General features: G+C 28.7%; 1 protein-coding gene across 3 annotated transcripts in view; it reads left to right on the forward strand.

Annotated features, from left to right (window-relative positions):
- The window catches only part of LOC107441341 (uncharacterized), a 35,725-nt gene that overhangs the window by 14,245 nt on the left and 3,880 nt on the right, over positions 1 to 17,600 (forward strand). For all 3 annotated transcript variants that reach the window (XM_043053216.3, XM_016054567.4, XM_043053215.3), the window contains exon 3: positions 3,220 to 4,026. In XM_043053216.3, the coding sequence (XP_042909150.2) occupies positions 3,220 to 4,026 (807 nt within the window). The remainder of the gene's footprint in view (positions 1 to 3,219; positions 4,027 to 17,600) is intronic.

The following is a 17,600-nucleotide window of genomic DNA, read 5'->3' on the forward strand; positions in this document are numbered from 1 at the left end:
AATTTTTTCAAAGTATAAATAATTTAAAAAATTTTCAAAGTCAAAACACTTTGAAAAAAAAAATTGTTACTTCTAGTATACTTGTTTTTTCCAACTAAAATAATTTTCTATGTTCAAACAACTTATGAATTTTTTCAATTATTGCAAATTCAAAAATTTATTTTCAAAAATAGCAAATAATTTGAAAAATTTTTAAAGTCGAAACAAATCTAACATTCTTCTAGCACCAAACTTCTACAACTTCTTAAATAATATAATTTTTTCCCATCTACGAAAATTTTCTAATTGGCAAAGTTTTAAATATCTCAAAGTAGAGAAATTGGAATTTGGAATAGCTACTCAAAGTACAAACAAATTAAGAAATTTTCTAAGTATCAATAATATCAGAAATTTTCTAAGTACAAACAGTTTTAAAATTTTTCAAACTTCTGCGATTCTTTACATACCCGTTTTTAAAAACTTCAGAATTTTTCTAAGTACCAACAACTTCAGAATTTTCCTAATTCTATGCATTATCAGAATTTTTCGAAAACAAACTGATTCGGAATTGATTCAACGTACAAATAAGTAGAAAATTTCTCAAAACCGTATAAATTTTGAAATTTTTCAAATTTCTGCGATCCTTTATATACCCGTTTTTAAGAACTTCTGAGTTTTTCAAAATACCAATAACTTCAGAATGAATACCAATAAATTCAATAACTTAATTCTAAGCATTATCAGAATTTTTCGAAAACAAACCTATTTCTGAATTTTTCAAACTACAAATTATTTGAAAATTCTACAAATCCGAAACAGTTACGAATTTTTCCGAGACTAAACTTCTGCAATTTTATATAAAGCCGTTTTTTTTCCACTAAAATACTTTTCTATGTTCAGACAACTTCAGAATTTTTCAAATTACATATAATTGCAAAATTTTTCAAAGTCGGATCAAGTTGAAAATCACTCAAAATATAAACTTCTGCTACTCTTTAAACACATTTTTCTCAACTTCAAAAATTTACATATTTACAAAACTTCAAAATATTTCTAAGGACAAAAATTTCTAAAATATTTTAAAGTTAAAACAATTTAAAAATAATACAAAGTACAAACAACTTCGGAAATTTTCTACCAACAACACATCCGAATATTTCAAAGTTTTAAAATTCTTTAAATTCCATTTAAGTTCAAAAAAGTTTTAACTACCAGGGTACCGTATTGACCAACTAAAAAAAAACTTTCTATGTTTGCACAACTTTAGGGTATTTCTTAGCTTAAAAAATTTGCGAATTTTTCTGACTCAAAACAATTTGATAGTTATTCAAAGCAAAAAGAACTTCAAAAATTTTCTAAATAACATCGGACATTTTCAAAGTACAAACATTTTGAAATCTTTCCTAACTTCTAATTAACAACCAATCTGAAGAGTTTTGGAACACAGGTAATTAAAAACGAGACATAGTTATCGAAAACTTTAGTTACAAAGTGACGATATGAGTTTATTTACTTTCTTAGGTTAATGTCAAAGACGCTAGTATTTTATCAATATTTTCAAAAACTGTCTTAACCAAACGAGTTTTAACAGAAAAATATTAATGAATAATAATTACACTATATTGCTGATAATGAGTAGACAAATTCATCAAGTTTTTTCTAGTTCATAAACCATTTTATTCAACTGATTATGTAGAGTTATCTGTTAGAATGATTATTACATATTTACTATATCGACTTATTAAATGCAAACATTCTGACTAATAAACTATTTTATCAGTTTAGAATTATTAGACATATCATTTAAAATTTGTTAAAATTTAATCTCCAAATATGGGTTCATTTAGAAATTAAATCAATGTTATTAGAATGCTTTAATGGGAAAATAATAATTCGAATATTAGTTTAAGTAATGAAAACATAAACCATTATATTCAACTGAATATGTATAGCTATCTCTTAAAATAATTATTACATATTTACTATATCGACTAATTAAATAGAAACATTTTGATTACGAAACTATTTCATCAGTTTAGAATTATTAGACATATTATTTAAAATTGTTGAAAATATAATCTCTAAAGAAGGGTTCATTTAGAAATTAAATCAATGTTATTACAATGCTTTAATGGGAAAATAATAATTCGAATATTAGTTTAAGTAATGAAAACATAAACCATTTTATTCAACTGAATATGTATAGCTATCTCTTAGAATAATTATTACATATTTACTACATCGACTAATTAAATAGAAACATTTTGATTACGAAACTATTTCATCAGTTTAGAATTATTAGACGTATTATTTAAAATTGCGGAAAATATAATCTCTAAAGAAGGGTTCATTTAGAAATTAAATCAATGTTATTAGAATGCTTTAATGGAAAAATAATAATTCAAGTATTAATTAATGAAAATAATAATAAGTACTGAAAACAATAATAAGTAATGAAAACATAAACCATTTTATTCAACTGAATATGTATAGTTATCTCTTAGAATGATAGTTACATATTTACTACATCGACTAATTAAATAGAAACATTCTGATTATGAAACTATTTCATCAGTTTAGAATTATTAGACATATTATTTAAAATTGGTGAAAATATAATCTCTAATGAAGGGTTCATTTAGAAATTAAGTCAACTTATTTATAATGCTTTAATGAGAAATTAATATTTCACACATTAATTTACATAATGAAAACATAATAAAAATATACTAGCTTGCGAAAAATTTCTAAGTCCCGAAAATAAAAATAATTCTTCCACTTTCTAAAGAAGAGATTAAAAAAAAAATTTAAAAAAAAACATCGTCCTTCTGAAAAAACCTTATCTGAAGAGAGAATCTCACAATCTCAGAAAAACCCTATTGAACTGCGACAGGAGCCCCATGAGTATACGGCCACATCAACTTAGGGTCAATTACTGCGACAGGAGCCCCATGAGTATACAGCCACATCGATAGAGGTCATTGACTGCAACAGGAGCCCCAATTTTCCACTACTCACGTAATTTATAATTTAATTACTGTAATAACGAAATATAAACATTTATAGACTTATAATAACGTTACACAAATCTCAACTTTTTCTGAAGGTGTAACTTTGGTTATAATTTTACAACTATTTTAATGCAAAAAATCCTACTCCGATAATTCAGGGCAAAAAATATCATTAAACTTTTCATTGACAAGTATTACCAGGTCTTAATTATAATTTTATTCTATATAGGTATGTTTTTCTCATTTGCGACTTAAGGAGAACTTTCAGAAGACCTTAGAAGTTATCAAGGAAAACAACAGAGCCCAAAAATTCTGTGGTATTCTCATAAAGGCTAAAGAATTCACTCAAGAATCTGATTGTATCTCTCTTCACCCTCCCGTAAATATTTCCCTGAACAAAGATGAGTTAAAAGCTCATTCAATTATCTGTGAGCTAAAAGAAATCATTCATAAAGATAAGCCTGAATATATTCTAATTGATACGATCTTAAAAGCACTTAGAAATAGCTCTAATAAAGCACGTCAGCAGCTTATTTCACTTCTTTTTAGTATTGATACGGTTAATTTCTTGAATCCCAAGAGCTGGAGTTCAAAAGAATACTTAAAATATTTTATAAATGATGTTGAATGCTTTTTTAGAAATGCAAATGAGATAAATTCTGATAGGATTTTAGATACCCAAGGAGCTTTAAAAATGGTTGAAGCCAGATTATTTCATCATTCAGAGGTAAATATGTCAAATGACGGATCACTCTCTATTGAGCATTCAATCTCTTATCTGCATTCAATAGTGTTCAATGTAATTTTTGACGAAGGTAATCACTCCGATGATCATAATAGAGAAATCGAAGCTTTAATGTCTGATGCTGTTTCACTAATTTCAACTAGGTTGTTACTACTGAACAGTGCCTCAAAATCTATTATAGAGAAATGTTTATTGGCACGAAGATCTTCACTTGCTATTGACGTAGATGATTTTGATTGCGAAGCATTTTATTTGCAGCAGTTTAGATATTGCTACTATTTTTTGGACGAGGTAAATATGAACTTTTTTGTAATATTTCTTTAAAAAATGACAATGTTCTTGAACACTGATATTTCATGAACCGTTTACAGGGGTAGGGTTAGTTAAGCTTTACCTTCTGTGAAGCCCCTCTATACAACATTTTTGTCTTGATAGTTCCTTCACCAGGAGTTGGCACTAGGCTCCGCCTTCATCACGTGATACACGACGATACTATTTCTCTATTTTTGAGAGAAGGATGTGAACAATCCTGAAAAAAATTGTTTTATTTGTCGGTCGTATGACAAAAATATTTATTTCGTAATCTTTATGTACATTTTTTAATATTAAATATTTCATAAATCTGATGATATTTCTCTCTTTTGAGTGAATAGTTTGTCCTTTTTAAAACATTTTGCTGGGCACACAGCCGTTTTTAAATTTAAAATATATTTAATTAGATAGAGTAACGAAAGGTATAATAGCAGATGATGAAGCGAAGTAAGTGACTTAAAAAGAATTCACTGTTAGAGTTTGACGAGCATTAACGGTTGTCTCAATTTTAAGCGCGGAGATGTTCTTGTGGAAATAAGTAATTTCAAGTTATAATCTTTAGTGTTTTAATCTATTTTTTTTTCTGTTATCGATGTATTTTGTACTGTATAGTGCAATTTACCATACATTGTAAGTGTAAAAATTACTCAGTAATAAAGAAAAATAGTTGTAGCAGTAACCGCTATTTCAAAAAATTTCTACACTTCTTATTCTTCTAACACAAAAATTATTCGTTAATAAAAATTTGAAATTTCATGCACATTTAACAAAACATTTAAAGAACATTTTGATATAAAATGTTATTTTTATATGCATCGATTGGCTTTTGAATCATTTAAATGTTTTGCAAATAAAGTTTTAAGTGCATTTTTTGCATCCACGTATTCTATCTAAAGATATCATGCCCCGTTTTGAACGAACTTCGAAATGGTTATGCCCATAAAATTGCAAAATTCGATTTTTTTTTATTTGTTACATAGTATAATTTTACGGACAAAAAAAAAGCTATTTTAATCAGGGGACTCAATGTTAATATATATATATTGTTAATAAATACAAAGAGACTTTTAAAATTTCTCCTTGCGATTCCTTTTTCTCTTCAAAGGTGCTTTTAAAGTGAACATCTATGTCCGGCAAAATGCTAAGTTCTCCATTTGAGAAAAAGAGTAAGCCTATCGGCTTAAAATATGATTCACACAATATAGCTTAAATTTGTAATTTTTTTTTTTCAATTTGCAAATTTTAAATTTGCGTCCGAGAAACAAATATTAACTAACTTACATTTTTTTTAAAAAAAAATTGTCACCCATGGCTGCTGCTTGTCCGCGTATGTTTTCGTTTCTCTGCAAAGCTGAAAGCACACGTTCTGCCAAGATTTCTGTTTTGTCCTGCAGAAGCATTTTACATATTTACATACGTCTGCAACGAATAACCTTTCATACAGTTAATTAATTATTGTTTACCACATATCAACGCGAAACATTCTTTTCTCTACGATTTAAATTTGCTTTTGCTTTCATAGTTACGAATTTTAAGTCGCAAAAAATGGACACTAAAAATTAAGAAGTTAAGGGACCAAATTTCGAAAAATAAGAGTTTTTTATTTCTCAGGACTTATTTGACCGATTTTCCTTAAATTTTGTATTTTGACATTTAAAATTGCAAATGATGAAAAAATTGTACACCTTACATTTCTTAAGTTCCTCGACATCTCTTAAATAAAGTAATAATAAATGTTTACTAAAAGTTTTATTTTGCAGGAAATTATCTTTAGAAAAACGAATAGGAATTGATTGGAATTATATGCAAATATTTTTCAATTCGCTTAAAAAAAATTGGGATGTAGTGGGGAGTTTCTTAATTGTTTCTATGTATTTCATGTTTTTTCCTGGACTTCTATTCAAAATCTTTGGGGTACTGAGAGAGTTTTTTAGGCATTTGCTTCTCTCTCAATGGAAAAGGTTTAGTTTTATTGCTACCTGGCCGGTACCCCCTGAAGACGTCGGCTTCGGTGGTCATATTTTTATTTCCTTCGTTTCCTTTATTACTACTTTTCAGTATTATCTTATCCTCTAACATTAAAGGTACTTATGGGGGTTAAGAAGAGGGGCAAGTCATTTTTAGAAAAAGAGGACTTTTAGAAGGAAAAAAAAAATTTGTTCATTCACTGGTTAGAAATTGTATTTTTAACAAAACGTATGATTAAAGGCACAAGAAAATTAAAATTTTTGTTTATTTTCATTAACTTGAAAAAATCGCCAGTAAAGGAACACTTGTTTATTCATTGGTTTTTCATCGTTTGGTAATCCAGTTAATAAACAGCCCCTAATCTCAGTACTTTATTATGTTATGATGCTTAAAATAAATAAAAAAAAACTTCAATAACCAAATTTTGAATTTTCTTTTTCACAATGAGAAAAAAAGCATTATTATATGCAATAAATTGTACTTTAAACGGATAACTACAAACACTAATCTTATAAATTTTTTTCAAGGAAACAAGTCGTTAAACAGATACTAACAAATTCAAAAATTTTTTAAACGAAGACTGTAAGATCAAGTAACTCAATGCATTGTTAGATGACTTCCTATTGTTAGGTAGTAAGCTACTGTTACCAATCAATCTAAATTAAAACTTTAAAATCTTATTTTTTGTAAAAAAACTGTGAAATGTTCCTTCACTGGTTTGTTTACCTCACGTCGTCTTAATCTTAAAAGAAATTTTTTAATCACCTGTCCGGAAGTGTTTCGCAGAACTATTTTACCAACTATTTAATTCAATTTTAACATTTTTAAAATCTTATTCTTTACCCTACAACGTTTGTTATTTCTTCATTAATATACTAATTAATTTTTTTAGTACTTTAATTTAGGTTTTCTTTAAAGTAAAGTTCCTTTTTAAATTATAGTCAAGTTCTTTTTAAAAAGAATTATTGTCTGCTAGCTAAGAATAAAACCTTGTTAAGAAATTAAAAACATTCCTCTGTTTAAAATTATTTATTGCAAAACAGCTGCTTTTTTACTAAGCATACTATTTTTTTAGAAAAAAGAATTGATCGTTTTTTTTTTTTTTTTTAGTGACTTCAACATAGATTATCTAAAATAGTGTTGATTTAGTGTAAAATAGTGCTGATAGTGAAGTCACTACAAAGAGTATAAAGATACGTAGCCAAAATTTTTAAGCGTCTTAAAATATATCAGTAGGGGAGAGTGGGGTCAATTGTAACATTTTTTACTTAACTATTTTTAACTAACAAAAAATCCAATATATTATTAGTATTAATTGACTGACGAGTAAAGTAGACTATCCTCTACTAGAAAAAAAAATAAATACCTAATTTTAAATGTTATTATATTAGTTATTAACAATTTTTGACAGGCGAGCACTTGTTACAATTGTCCCCACTTACGGGGTCAATTGTAACAGTTCATAAATTCAACTAAAACATAGTTAAATATACATAGTACCATAGTTGTGATATATTTCTTTATTGATCAAAATAGTAGTGATATTTTAGGAGTTAAAATAATAATGAGCAGAAACCTAAAGGGTTAAGCTTTTAACTTTAAGGGGTTAAAAATTTTAATTTATGCTGTGAAAGGTGACAAATAAAATAATGCACATGCAACATAATATAAATGATATAGGAAACTATTGGTGGTTCTTAAAGACTTAAGTAATGGTTTGTAAACATAAGATTATTTATTTTCAGCTGTTACAATCGTCCCTTTACTTATTGTTACAATTGTCCCCAAGACGCCATTTCAACTTCATTTGTTAAAAACAATGCTAGTTAATTAGCAAAACTAATCTTTTTTTTTATTGAAATGTTAATTAAGGTGTCCACTTACATATTCGGTTACTAATTTTTATTTCTTTAAACAAAATTACTTTGTTACAATATAATATTCTAATACCAAAAAAAGTACTTGCGTGGCGTGAAAATATCTTTTGTGATCTAACTCTTTCAAAAGTACATAAAAATGATTGCCATCAGGGGTGTACATGTAGATTTATTAAATACACCTTGTGCGCCACCTAGGAACCAAATCTAGAACCCGACACTCGAAATTTTTGCTCTGTTACAATCGTACCCTGTTACAATTGACCCCACTCTCCCCTACCTTAAATGACCTAACATCTTAGTTATGAAATTAAATTTTTATTAAATAACCACGTGTGATTCACTAATTATTTCATTATGTCTTACTCTTTATGTAGATTTTTTTTTGTTATCAGGAAAATGCCTTATTTTGTTAAATAGGAAATACTAAAAATTGAAATTTGTAAAAAGATTCCGAAACCGTGCCAATTTTAGAATCATCTGATTTTAAAAAAGAAATGCAATAAAAAATACTCAATTTCCGAACTTATTTTGATTAAAAAAAAAGAGTAGCAAAGGGCTAACATACTTTTTACAGAAACTGTGAAAACCAATTTTTCCTATATTTCGTCAAAAGAGGATAAGAATGATATTGCTCCAAGGGACCTACTCAATAATTTCGCTATTTCCAGTATGAAATCTGTTTGATCGAAACATATATTTGATCGAGTGAAAAATTAACTTTTATTATTTATCTAAGCTTATTCCATTTATTTAATGATAGCGGTATCAATGTTAAGGATATGCGATGGAAGCCCAGTTTACTATTATACTATAAATGCATTAAATCATATAGTTTAAATAATTTATTTTAAGCAAATTATTTAATAATTTTAAGCAAATAAGGGTGTAAAAATAAACTCGATCGAAATACTCCGAAAGTATACCCTAAAATATATGTAGAATAAACTTTGGAATCGATATATAAAAAATACCTTTTCAAACAACTTCGAGTAGGGCGGAAACGTTAACTAGTTTGAAATAATTGTCCTTGTAACTATTTAATTTCGATTCCTAGTGCTAGGGGACATTCCATTTTCACATTCGACTTTTGTAATTTCAATTGTAAACGGAATTTTTTTATGTCCTTAAATTAAAATGTTAAGACTTGCAAAAAAATGAATTAAAATTTTGTGACCAGATATTTTGAGTTAATGAAATTAAATATTTTATCTTTTAAGTTTTTGTGCCCCCATTTCAGTATCTTAAGTACCTTACGAACTCTGTTTAAAAAGATAGTATCGGATCAGATATATATTAGAAAAAAGATAATCATAGTTGTATATTTGGTGGTAAATGTAGCTTATCGTAATTGAAAAATATGCTGTGTGATGTGACATTTTATGGTGAATTTGCGAACGTAAGTTTCAGAATGTATCGAAACATGAGGATGCTATTTGCTAATAATCTTTGTCCAAAGAAAACCGTGTAACCTAAAAATCTAGTAGAACGAAGCGATTTTTTAAACAATGAATCATACAATATGTAACAACATATTATTTCAATATCTTATTCTTAAACATAACCTATTCCAATGTTTTTAAAATGCCAGTAAACATTCAGCAATTCCTTCTGTTATAGAAACAAAGAAATATTTTAAATTGTAGAAAACCTTGTGAATGTGCATTAGAATTACTATACAATAAATATTTTATTTTTCAAGCACTTTTTTTTCCTTCAAAATTTCTTGCTTAGAAGACTCGATTAAAGCTGAAAAATGATTATCCTAAAATTTTGTATACAGCTATAATAAGTTCTGTTAATTTGTTTTTAAAATGAAATTCTCGAATAAATATAGCAGAAACAACATAATCTAAATAATATCAGATAAAAAGTTCATGTATTTAAATTCTAAAAACTTAAAAAATCATAACTAATTTATGAATCGATTCAAATTTTCTTTTCAAAGGAGATTAAAGTAAAAAGAAAGTTGCTTTTTGGACAGAAATCAGCTTAAAAATTGTCTATTGCCTAGAAACTTTGAGATATTTTCTATTAACTATTAATTAAATCTCTCCGAGCAATCACAGAACATTATTTCAATTTTTTTACAGTCAGAGCTTGGTTGCTTAGCAGCCTAGTAAAATTAAGTATTCCTCATTTGCATTAGTCAATGGGTTATCTTAAAATATTAATTGCGCTGGCGACTTTTTTTTTGGCGGTTTTCTGGACTATCACCAAATATATAAACCTTTATTGCGACCCAATTTTTTTAAAATTTTACTACCCCCCCCCCCTTAATTCAAGTGTCTAAATTCCAAATATGTAAAAAAAAATATGTTTATTCAGAGAAAGTACGTTTTTGTGCTTGATTTCGTAACTTAATTAATAGTTAGCACTAATTAATTAGTATATTTGAGGTCAACCCCAAGAACCATTAAGATTGACACTTAGTTCGTGAAAATTTAACCAGAGGAACAAAAGTAATTCAGGGTGATTCGTTTTTTTTTTTTTTTTTTTTTTTTTTTTGTGTGGACTGTACAAAAGTTAAAAATAAATAAATTGAAATAAATAATATAAATAAGCTCAAATAAGCTGAATTATAAATTACTTCGAAATGAAAATTTTGAAAAACTGCAATAAACGTTGAAAATAGTTATTAAAGAAGCATATTTCTTTATTAAAGAATAATATAATTATTTTAATCGGAAACGCGTGATGAGAATTACTAATGCTTGTCGTTTTCATAATTTATTCATTATAGTGTTGTTAGAAATATTATATTTGATTTTAAAAAATGCCATTTATTTTTAATGGCATTTTATTAGAAATACTAATATCTTAAAGTAACCGTAAGATTAAATAAATTATGGTTTAAATAAATTATAGATTGTATCTGAATATCATCTGAGGTTTCAATACTCATTATTAGCTATAAAAAAGTACTAACTCGTAGAACCACTGTAGCTTTTCAGAGGTACCATAAGGGTCTGTGGAACACCATTTTGGAACCTCTGTCTTAGACATTCTGCTGATTGTTACAGTTAGGTGGTCAGCCGTCTGCGGCTGTAAAAAGTACTCACTATCAGAACTCCTATAAATCTTTACGGAATATTAGAGTTCCGTGAAACACTATTTGGAAATCTCTGTCTTAAACCTTGGACTTTAGGGTGCTAAAGCTGAGTGTTACAGTTAGGTGGTTAGTCGCCTGTGGCTGTAAGAAGTACTCACTAGCGGAATTCCTGCAATTCTTTGCGGAATCCTGGGGTTCCATGGAACACCGTTTGAAATCTGCTGTCCTAGGAAATACTAATATTTTTTTTAGTTTTAATGCCCTTTTATTTTTATTACATTTGTATAAAGATACTATTTTATTAAAAATAATATCGATAATTAATAATAAGGATATTCTGGATATTAGTAAAAACTTAAACGGTAAATTCACAAATAATAACGTAAAAAATTCAAAATGCATGACACGAAATAAATTAATAAATAATTTAAATTACGTTTTCAATTTGAGAAAAAAACCTTTTTAATAATCAAAATATACTTAATTAAAAATAATAGATTCAAAAATCTGATCAACCAATTCTTTTAAATCTTTGAAGATCGATGGGAAATCAGGGTAGCGGAAGCAGATCCCCTGGTTTCTCAATGTAGATGTCACTGCCCTCGTAGTCGTCCAGTTTAGGCAGAAAGACAGTCTATCCCCTAGTTTCTCAATGTAGATGTCACTGCCCTCGTAGTCGTCCAGTTTAGGCAGAAAGACAGTCTATCCCCTGGTTTCTCAATGTAGATGTCACTGCCCTCGTAGTCGTCCAGTTTAGGCAGAAAGACAGTCTATCCCCTGGTTTCTCAATGTAGATGTCACTGCCCTCGTAGTCGTCCAGTTTAGGCAGAAAGACAGTCTATCCCCTGGTTTCTCAATGTAGATGTCACTGCCCTCGTAGTCGTCCAGTTTAGGCAGAAAGACAGTCTATCCCCTGGTTTCTCAATGTAGATGTCACTGCCCTCGTAGTCGTCCAGTTTAGGCAGAAAGACAGTCTATCCCCTGGTTTCTCAATGTAGATGTCACTGCCCTCGTAGTCGTCCAGTTTAGGCAGATAGACAGTCTATCCACTGGTTTCTCAGAGTGGATGCCACTACCTGCTGCGTGGTCGTCCAGTTTACTGCCGACCGTAAAAAATTTTATGGCATTGTCGGGGATCTTTTTTATGATTTCTAAAGCCAACTGTCAGAAATGATCTGGAATGAAGACCTTCTTGGTGAACGGGGTAGTAAAATCGAAGTGGAAATAAACTCTTGGGAGTCCCTCTGAGGGATTCAGACAAAATTTGAAGGAGTGCACCTCAATTTCATAATAAGGCAAACACATAAGCTTAGCCTGACTGAAGAAGCTGTTTTTCTTCTGTTGTTAAAATATAGGGAGGTTCTATTATGCTGACCGTTGCTAGAAGGATTGTTATAATATTTGAAGAGGTTGCAAATTAACCTCATAGAGAACTACTTCTCTCGGACAGCTGCGTCTTAGTCCAGTAATAATTCTAGCAGCACTGAGTTGAACCTTCTCCAATTTACCCAAGTTGGTGACTGAAGCACAGTTATAAACAGGGAAACCATACTCTGAGATGGGCCTAATTAATGTCCCCCCTTCTGGTCCTAGATTTCCTTAGGGCAGGGACTAATATAGGGGATAAGGACTTTTAACTTTTCCCGGGGTTTTTTAGAAAAGCAACATGCTTTTGACAGACCGGTTTTTACACAAAAAGTGGCGTTCGCGTCGTCCTAGGGATTATTTTCTGACGTTCCCGCCGTACCTTAGCATTGCGCGTAATCAGTGTTGATCATTAATAAGCAATTTAATTTAAATTCTAAAATTTTTTCATTTCCGTAAACCAGTATAATATTTTGTATATTGCTTAAAGATGTCTATTCATTACTCATAATTTATTTGTTTGTTTATTGAAGTTTTAAAACCAGAGATCATTCAGATTACGAGCAATTATATACTATCGTTTCGTTTTTGTTTAGTTTTGGTTTTCAGAACTTAGGTTAATTAAAACCGTAGGAAGGATATTTGCTTAATTTAACCATAGTTATTAGTTTGAAGCGTCTGGTTCTATTATGACTGAAGTATGGATGCTTATATTAGCATTTTTTTATATTTAAAAATTTGATTTAACAGAACGAGTTGAAACCTAAAACCCTTTGAATTTTATAAGTTTACTATTATTGTTTTAAAATCGTTATAATTAAAAATGCATATTAATGACACATTTTTTTAAACAAAATATAAGCCATGCAGCCGTAAATTTTTTAAATTTTCCGATGAGAATTAAAAATAAAAATCTTTTTTATGAAAATAATTATTCGTACCATTTATTATGAATTCGATTGTATCTTTCAATTTCCGATCTTTATTAACGCCTTTGCACGAATAATTATTCAAATTATTATAATATATATATCCCTATCAAAATCTCACAATTCATTTCTTAATGTCCGCGTAAGACTATCTACCTTGCTAATTAATTGCCCACAATCAAATGCTCTTCATTTTGTTTTGATTTAACAAGGAATAAAGATAAAATAACTCTTAATTTATGTAAATATTTAAACATTGCTGCCTTTATGAATGTTTTTTTTTAAAGAAAACAATCATATTTTGCGTTACACGTAAAGGGAAACCACGAAAATATCATTCAGATTGCTTGACGCTTGAAGAGTTCCAGCGAAATGCTCAGTAATCGTAATGAATTTTTTTTATATAATAAATCATTTTTTTAGCGTCTTTGACAGACAGTCAATTATTTCGGTGATTAGCGAGATGCTCTTCATATTTTTTGTAATTTTAAACTCTTTCCAAAAATCAAAGTAGCGTGCAATTTAAATATCGGTGTAAAACAATGTTTATAAAATTTATTAAAATAATTTATTTTAACCAGGATTAAGTTGAAGTTAAAATAATCAAATGTTGCGTTAAATGCAAAGAAAAACCACGAAAAATTCTTTAAGATAACTGAACAATAATAAGATTACAGCTAAATGTTCATTATCGCAATGAATTATTTTTTTAACCATTAATTTTTTTATCATCCTTGACAAACAATTTGTCATCTAAGTGGATGTTGTGAAATACTTTTCTTATATTTTTAACTTTTAACACGACCCAGAAATCAAAGTAACTTGCAATTTAAATATCAGAGTAAAATCATGTTTATAAAAGCTTTTGTAGGAACCTATATATTATTTAAAATTAAATTAAAATTGAGACAAATCAAATGTTGCGTTAAATGCAAAGGAAAACCACGAAAATGTCTTTTAAATTGCTAAACAATAATCGCATTACAGCTAAATGTTTATCGCAATGAATTATTTTTTTAACCATTAATTTTTTTATCATCCTTGACAGACAATTTGTCATCTTAGTGGATGTTGTGAAATACTTTTCTTATATTTTTAACTTTTAACACGACCCAGATATCAAAGTACCTTGTTATTGAAATAGAGGAGTAAAATCGTACTTTGAAAAACTTTTTGAATGAAAATAATTAGAATTTCCATTACACACAAATGAAAACCAAGAAAACGCTTTACTAGCAAACTAATTGTACGCTAACAGGCTAGCTTGGAATATTTACTAAAATGTTCTTTATTTTATTTATTTATTAATTTTTTGTAAATACATGAATTGTGTTTTATTTGAAATATTTGAATTTCAGAATGATATAAAGAATTAAATTTGAATAACATATTAGTTTTTTTTTTGTTTTTTAAGTTTAAAATTTACGAATTATAAATCCCTAAAAAAATCTGAAAAAAAATGTGTCATAAAATTTGCGAATTGCATATTTATCTGGCAAAGAGACTGAATGTTACCAATTATTATTAATCATTACAACTTATAAAAATCAAATTAAAAAAGAACAAATTATGTACAGCTGCAATAAACAAGCACCGCAGTTCACTAGAGGGCGTGGATATAGAGTACAAACTAGTTGCTAGACCAGTGATGTCAACGTTCACCGTGACCAGGGACGTTCAACGATCTGATGAGGATAAGCTACAACAACGATGACAAATCTTCCTTCCTCTAATACTTAGAAAGGTTGCTATTTGGGTGATTTCGCTGCTTATCTTATTTGCATTTCTAAATCATGATTTTTATGGAGTCAAATAATTTCTTAAATGCTGATATATTTTATTAGAAGTATCTTTATTAATATTTAGGACATCAGCAACATCATTATGCATAATAATTCTTTTTATGTGAGGGCAAACATCAGCTATTTTAAAACTTCTCTCTAGTTAAATTGCAAATTTAATATTCCAGAAAATTTTGTTCAATGGCAGTTTCAGAAAAAAATAGTTTAAAATGGAAAATTCTAAAATAAAAATGTAAAATTCTCAATTATTTTATGATTTAATTAATATTATATTAGTATTATTTTTATAATATTATTTCATTAAATTAACAATAAATGAAATCACCCTACAACTTTAATTAGCGAATTGTTAATTCTTTTTTTAATTCTGTAATTTCACGTTCGTAAATGTTTTTTTTATTTCACAAAAGAACTTAGAATAATTTTTCGTTCAAAAAACAGTGTTATAAAAATAGAGTTATACAAAAATACACATTAAGTGAAACTTTATTAAAAATAGCTATTTGTTTTCAACTATAAAACCCATCGTAAAATTCATTCACTTGTCAATAGTATCCTATTCAATTACTATATTTTCAGAAGAAAAAAAAACTTTTGTACTCAAATGAGAATTAAAATTCATCCATAATTTTAAAATCTTGAGAGAATAGTAAAACTCAAAAACTAAACTGGCTTCATCTTTGCAAAGCATTTTTATATTATTTATTATATTTCTCTCATTTGACAATTTGCTCTTTTTGGGATAAGCTGTTAAAACAACAGTTTTTATTAAATTTAAAATATATTGGACTGGCCGGAATTACGAAAGGTATAATATTGGATAATAAAGATAAGTAAGTGACAGAAAAAAAAATGCAATAATTGTGTTTGTCGCTCATATAAAGTTGTCTCATACTTTAGTGATCAAATTTCACTCATATAGTTTGTCTATAGAAAGAACTCCCCTCGCCACAAAGTCTAAGGCCGCCTGCTTGTATGGAAAGAAGAAATAGTGCATTTTAAAGAGGGGAGCATCTTTCTTCCTTCATTCTCTTTCTCCTACCAGCCGACTCTGTCTTAAATAATGACCCAATTTACCCTTGAAATAGTTGAATCTCGTAACCATAGTCACCACCACCACTCCAGATGAATGGCTATGGAGAGCTCAATCTACATCTGGAAAATCCTCATGCATTTGAGGGTGAATGGGTAAAGGCATTGATGATTGATTATATTTAAAACCAAACACCCCCTACATTACCTGAACACAAATTTCTCATCTTCAATACATAAAAATTTTAAACATTCCTAATGCTTATAAGGTGTCAAAGCCTTTGTAAGTATTCGCGATAGCAACGCTCGATTACGCCATCTGGGGAGAAAACCGGTTCCGTGTTTTTTACCCTTCTCCTTTTCCTCTCCTCCTCTTTTCAATTAAGTAGGAATGTGTGTACTACGATTTTCTTATTATTTTTCGTATTTAATCATCAAAATTATTTTTTTAAATTTATATTTCTTTTAAAATCACGACATTTTTTATAGCCATCAGTAATATTTCACAGATTCTTTTTCAGATTTTTCAATGTGAAATGATTTCACCATAAACCTTTCTTTGCATAAACGATTTTATTTAGATACATACTTATGCCACGGCACAAACATGAAGTATATAGAAAATAATAGTAATCACATAATCAAAGAAAACTTCGCGCTCCATCATAAAACATTCTAGTCTTCTCACACCAAGCTAAAAAAAGAAACACTAGCTTCCTTTTTTTCTTCATTTTTCTCAAGTTTTGTTCGTATCTCGCAGCGATTGGCAACGATTCTTACACCATCATATCTTGAGAAACTAATTTTTGACATGCTCAAATTGCTACAAAATTATTTATTTCCTCGAAATAAGTTTTTAAATTTTTAACTTAAATATTTTTCACGAAATTTCAAAACACCACTCCAAAGAAGAAAATGTCCCGCAGTGGACTGATCGTTAAGACACGGTTCTCAGCAGATCACCGAAGTCAAGCATCACTGGCTACGGTCAGTGTGCGGGTGGGTGACCACTTGGATCAGTCTGCGTAGGGACCGAGGGTGTGCGGTATTGGTTCTCGTTAAACTGTGCTACCGTAAGCGTATTGACAAAACATACCGTAGATTGTAAAGGGGTTGGCGAAAGTATCTATCGGCGTTGAAGGAGCGTCTCGCAAATCGCCAAACAGCAGTGTGCTTATGTTTTTGTTTTGTTTTCGGTATCACGTATCTATCATTCACCAAGTTATATATGGGTGTCACATTTCAGAGTTTCAAATAAGCTGATCTTCATTAGATTCTTCTGCATTAAATGAAATATAAAGCGTATTTTTTTGTTATAGCTCCGACATAATCGTTTGTATTTGTTAATATAATTGTGTTTATTAGCGTTTTTTAGAAGATCGTAATAAAACTAAGATAAAAAAAATTATATATTATTACCTCCATAGCCCCCTTCTGTATTTTCATAACTTTCATTAAATCTATACGCGTATTTCGAGTAGTGAACTTCTTTACCTACTCATCCACTTATTAAAATTAATAATTTCAC

This window comes from Parasteatoda tepidariorum, chromosome 4 (genome assembly GCF_982258835.1).
Source record: "Parasteatoda tepidariorum strain Cologne lab strain chromosome 4, Ptep-v5.0, whole genome shotgun sequence".
Taxonomy (NCBI): domain Eukaryota; kingdom Metazoa; phylum Arthropoda; class Arachnida; order Araneae; family Theridiidae; genus Parasteatoda; species Parasteatoda tepidariorum.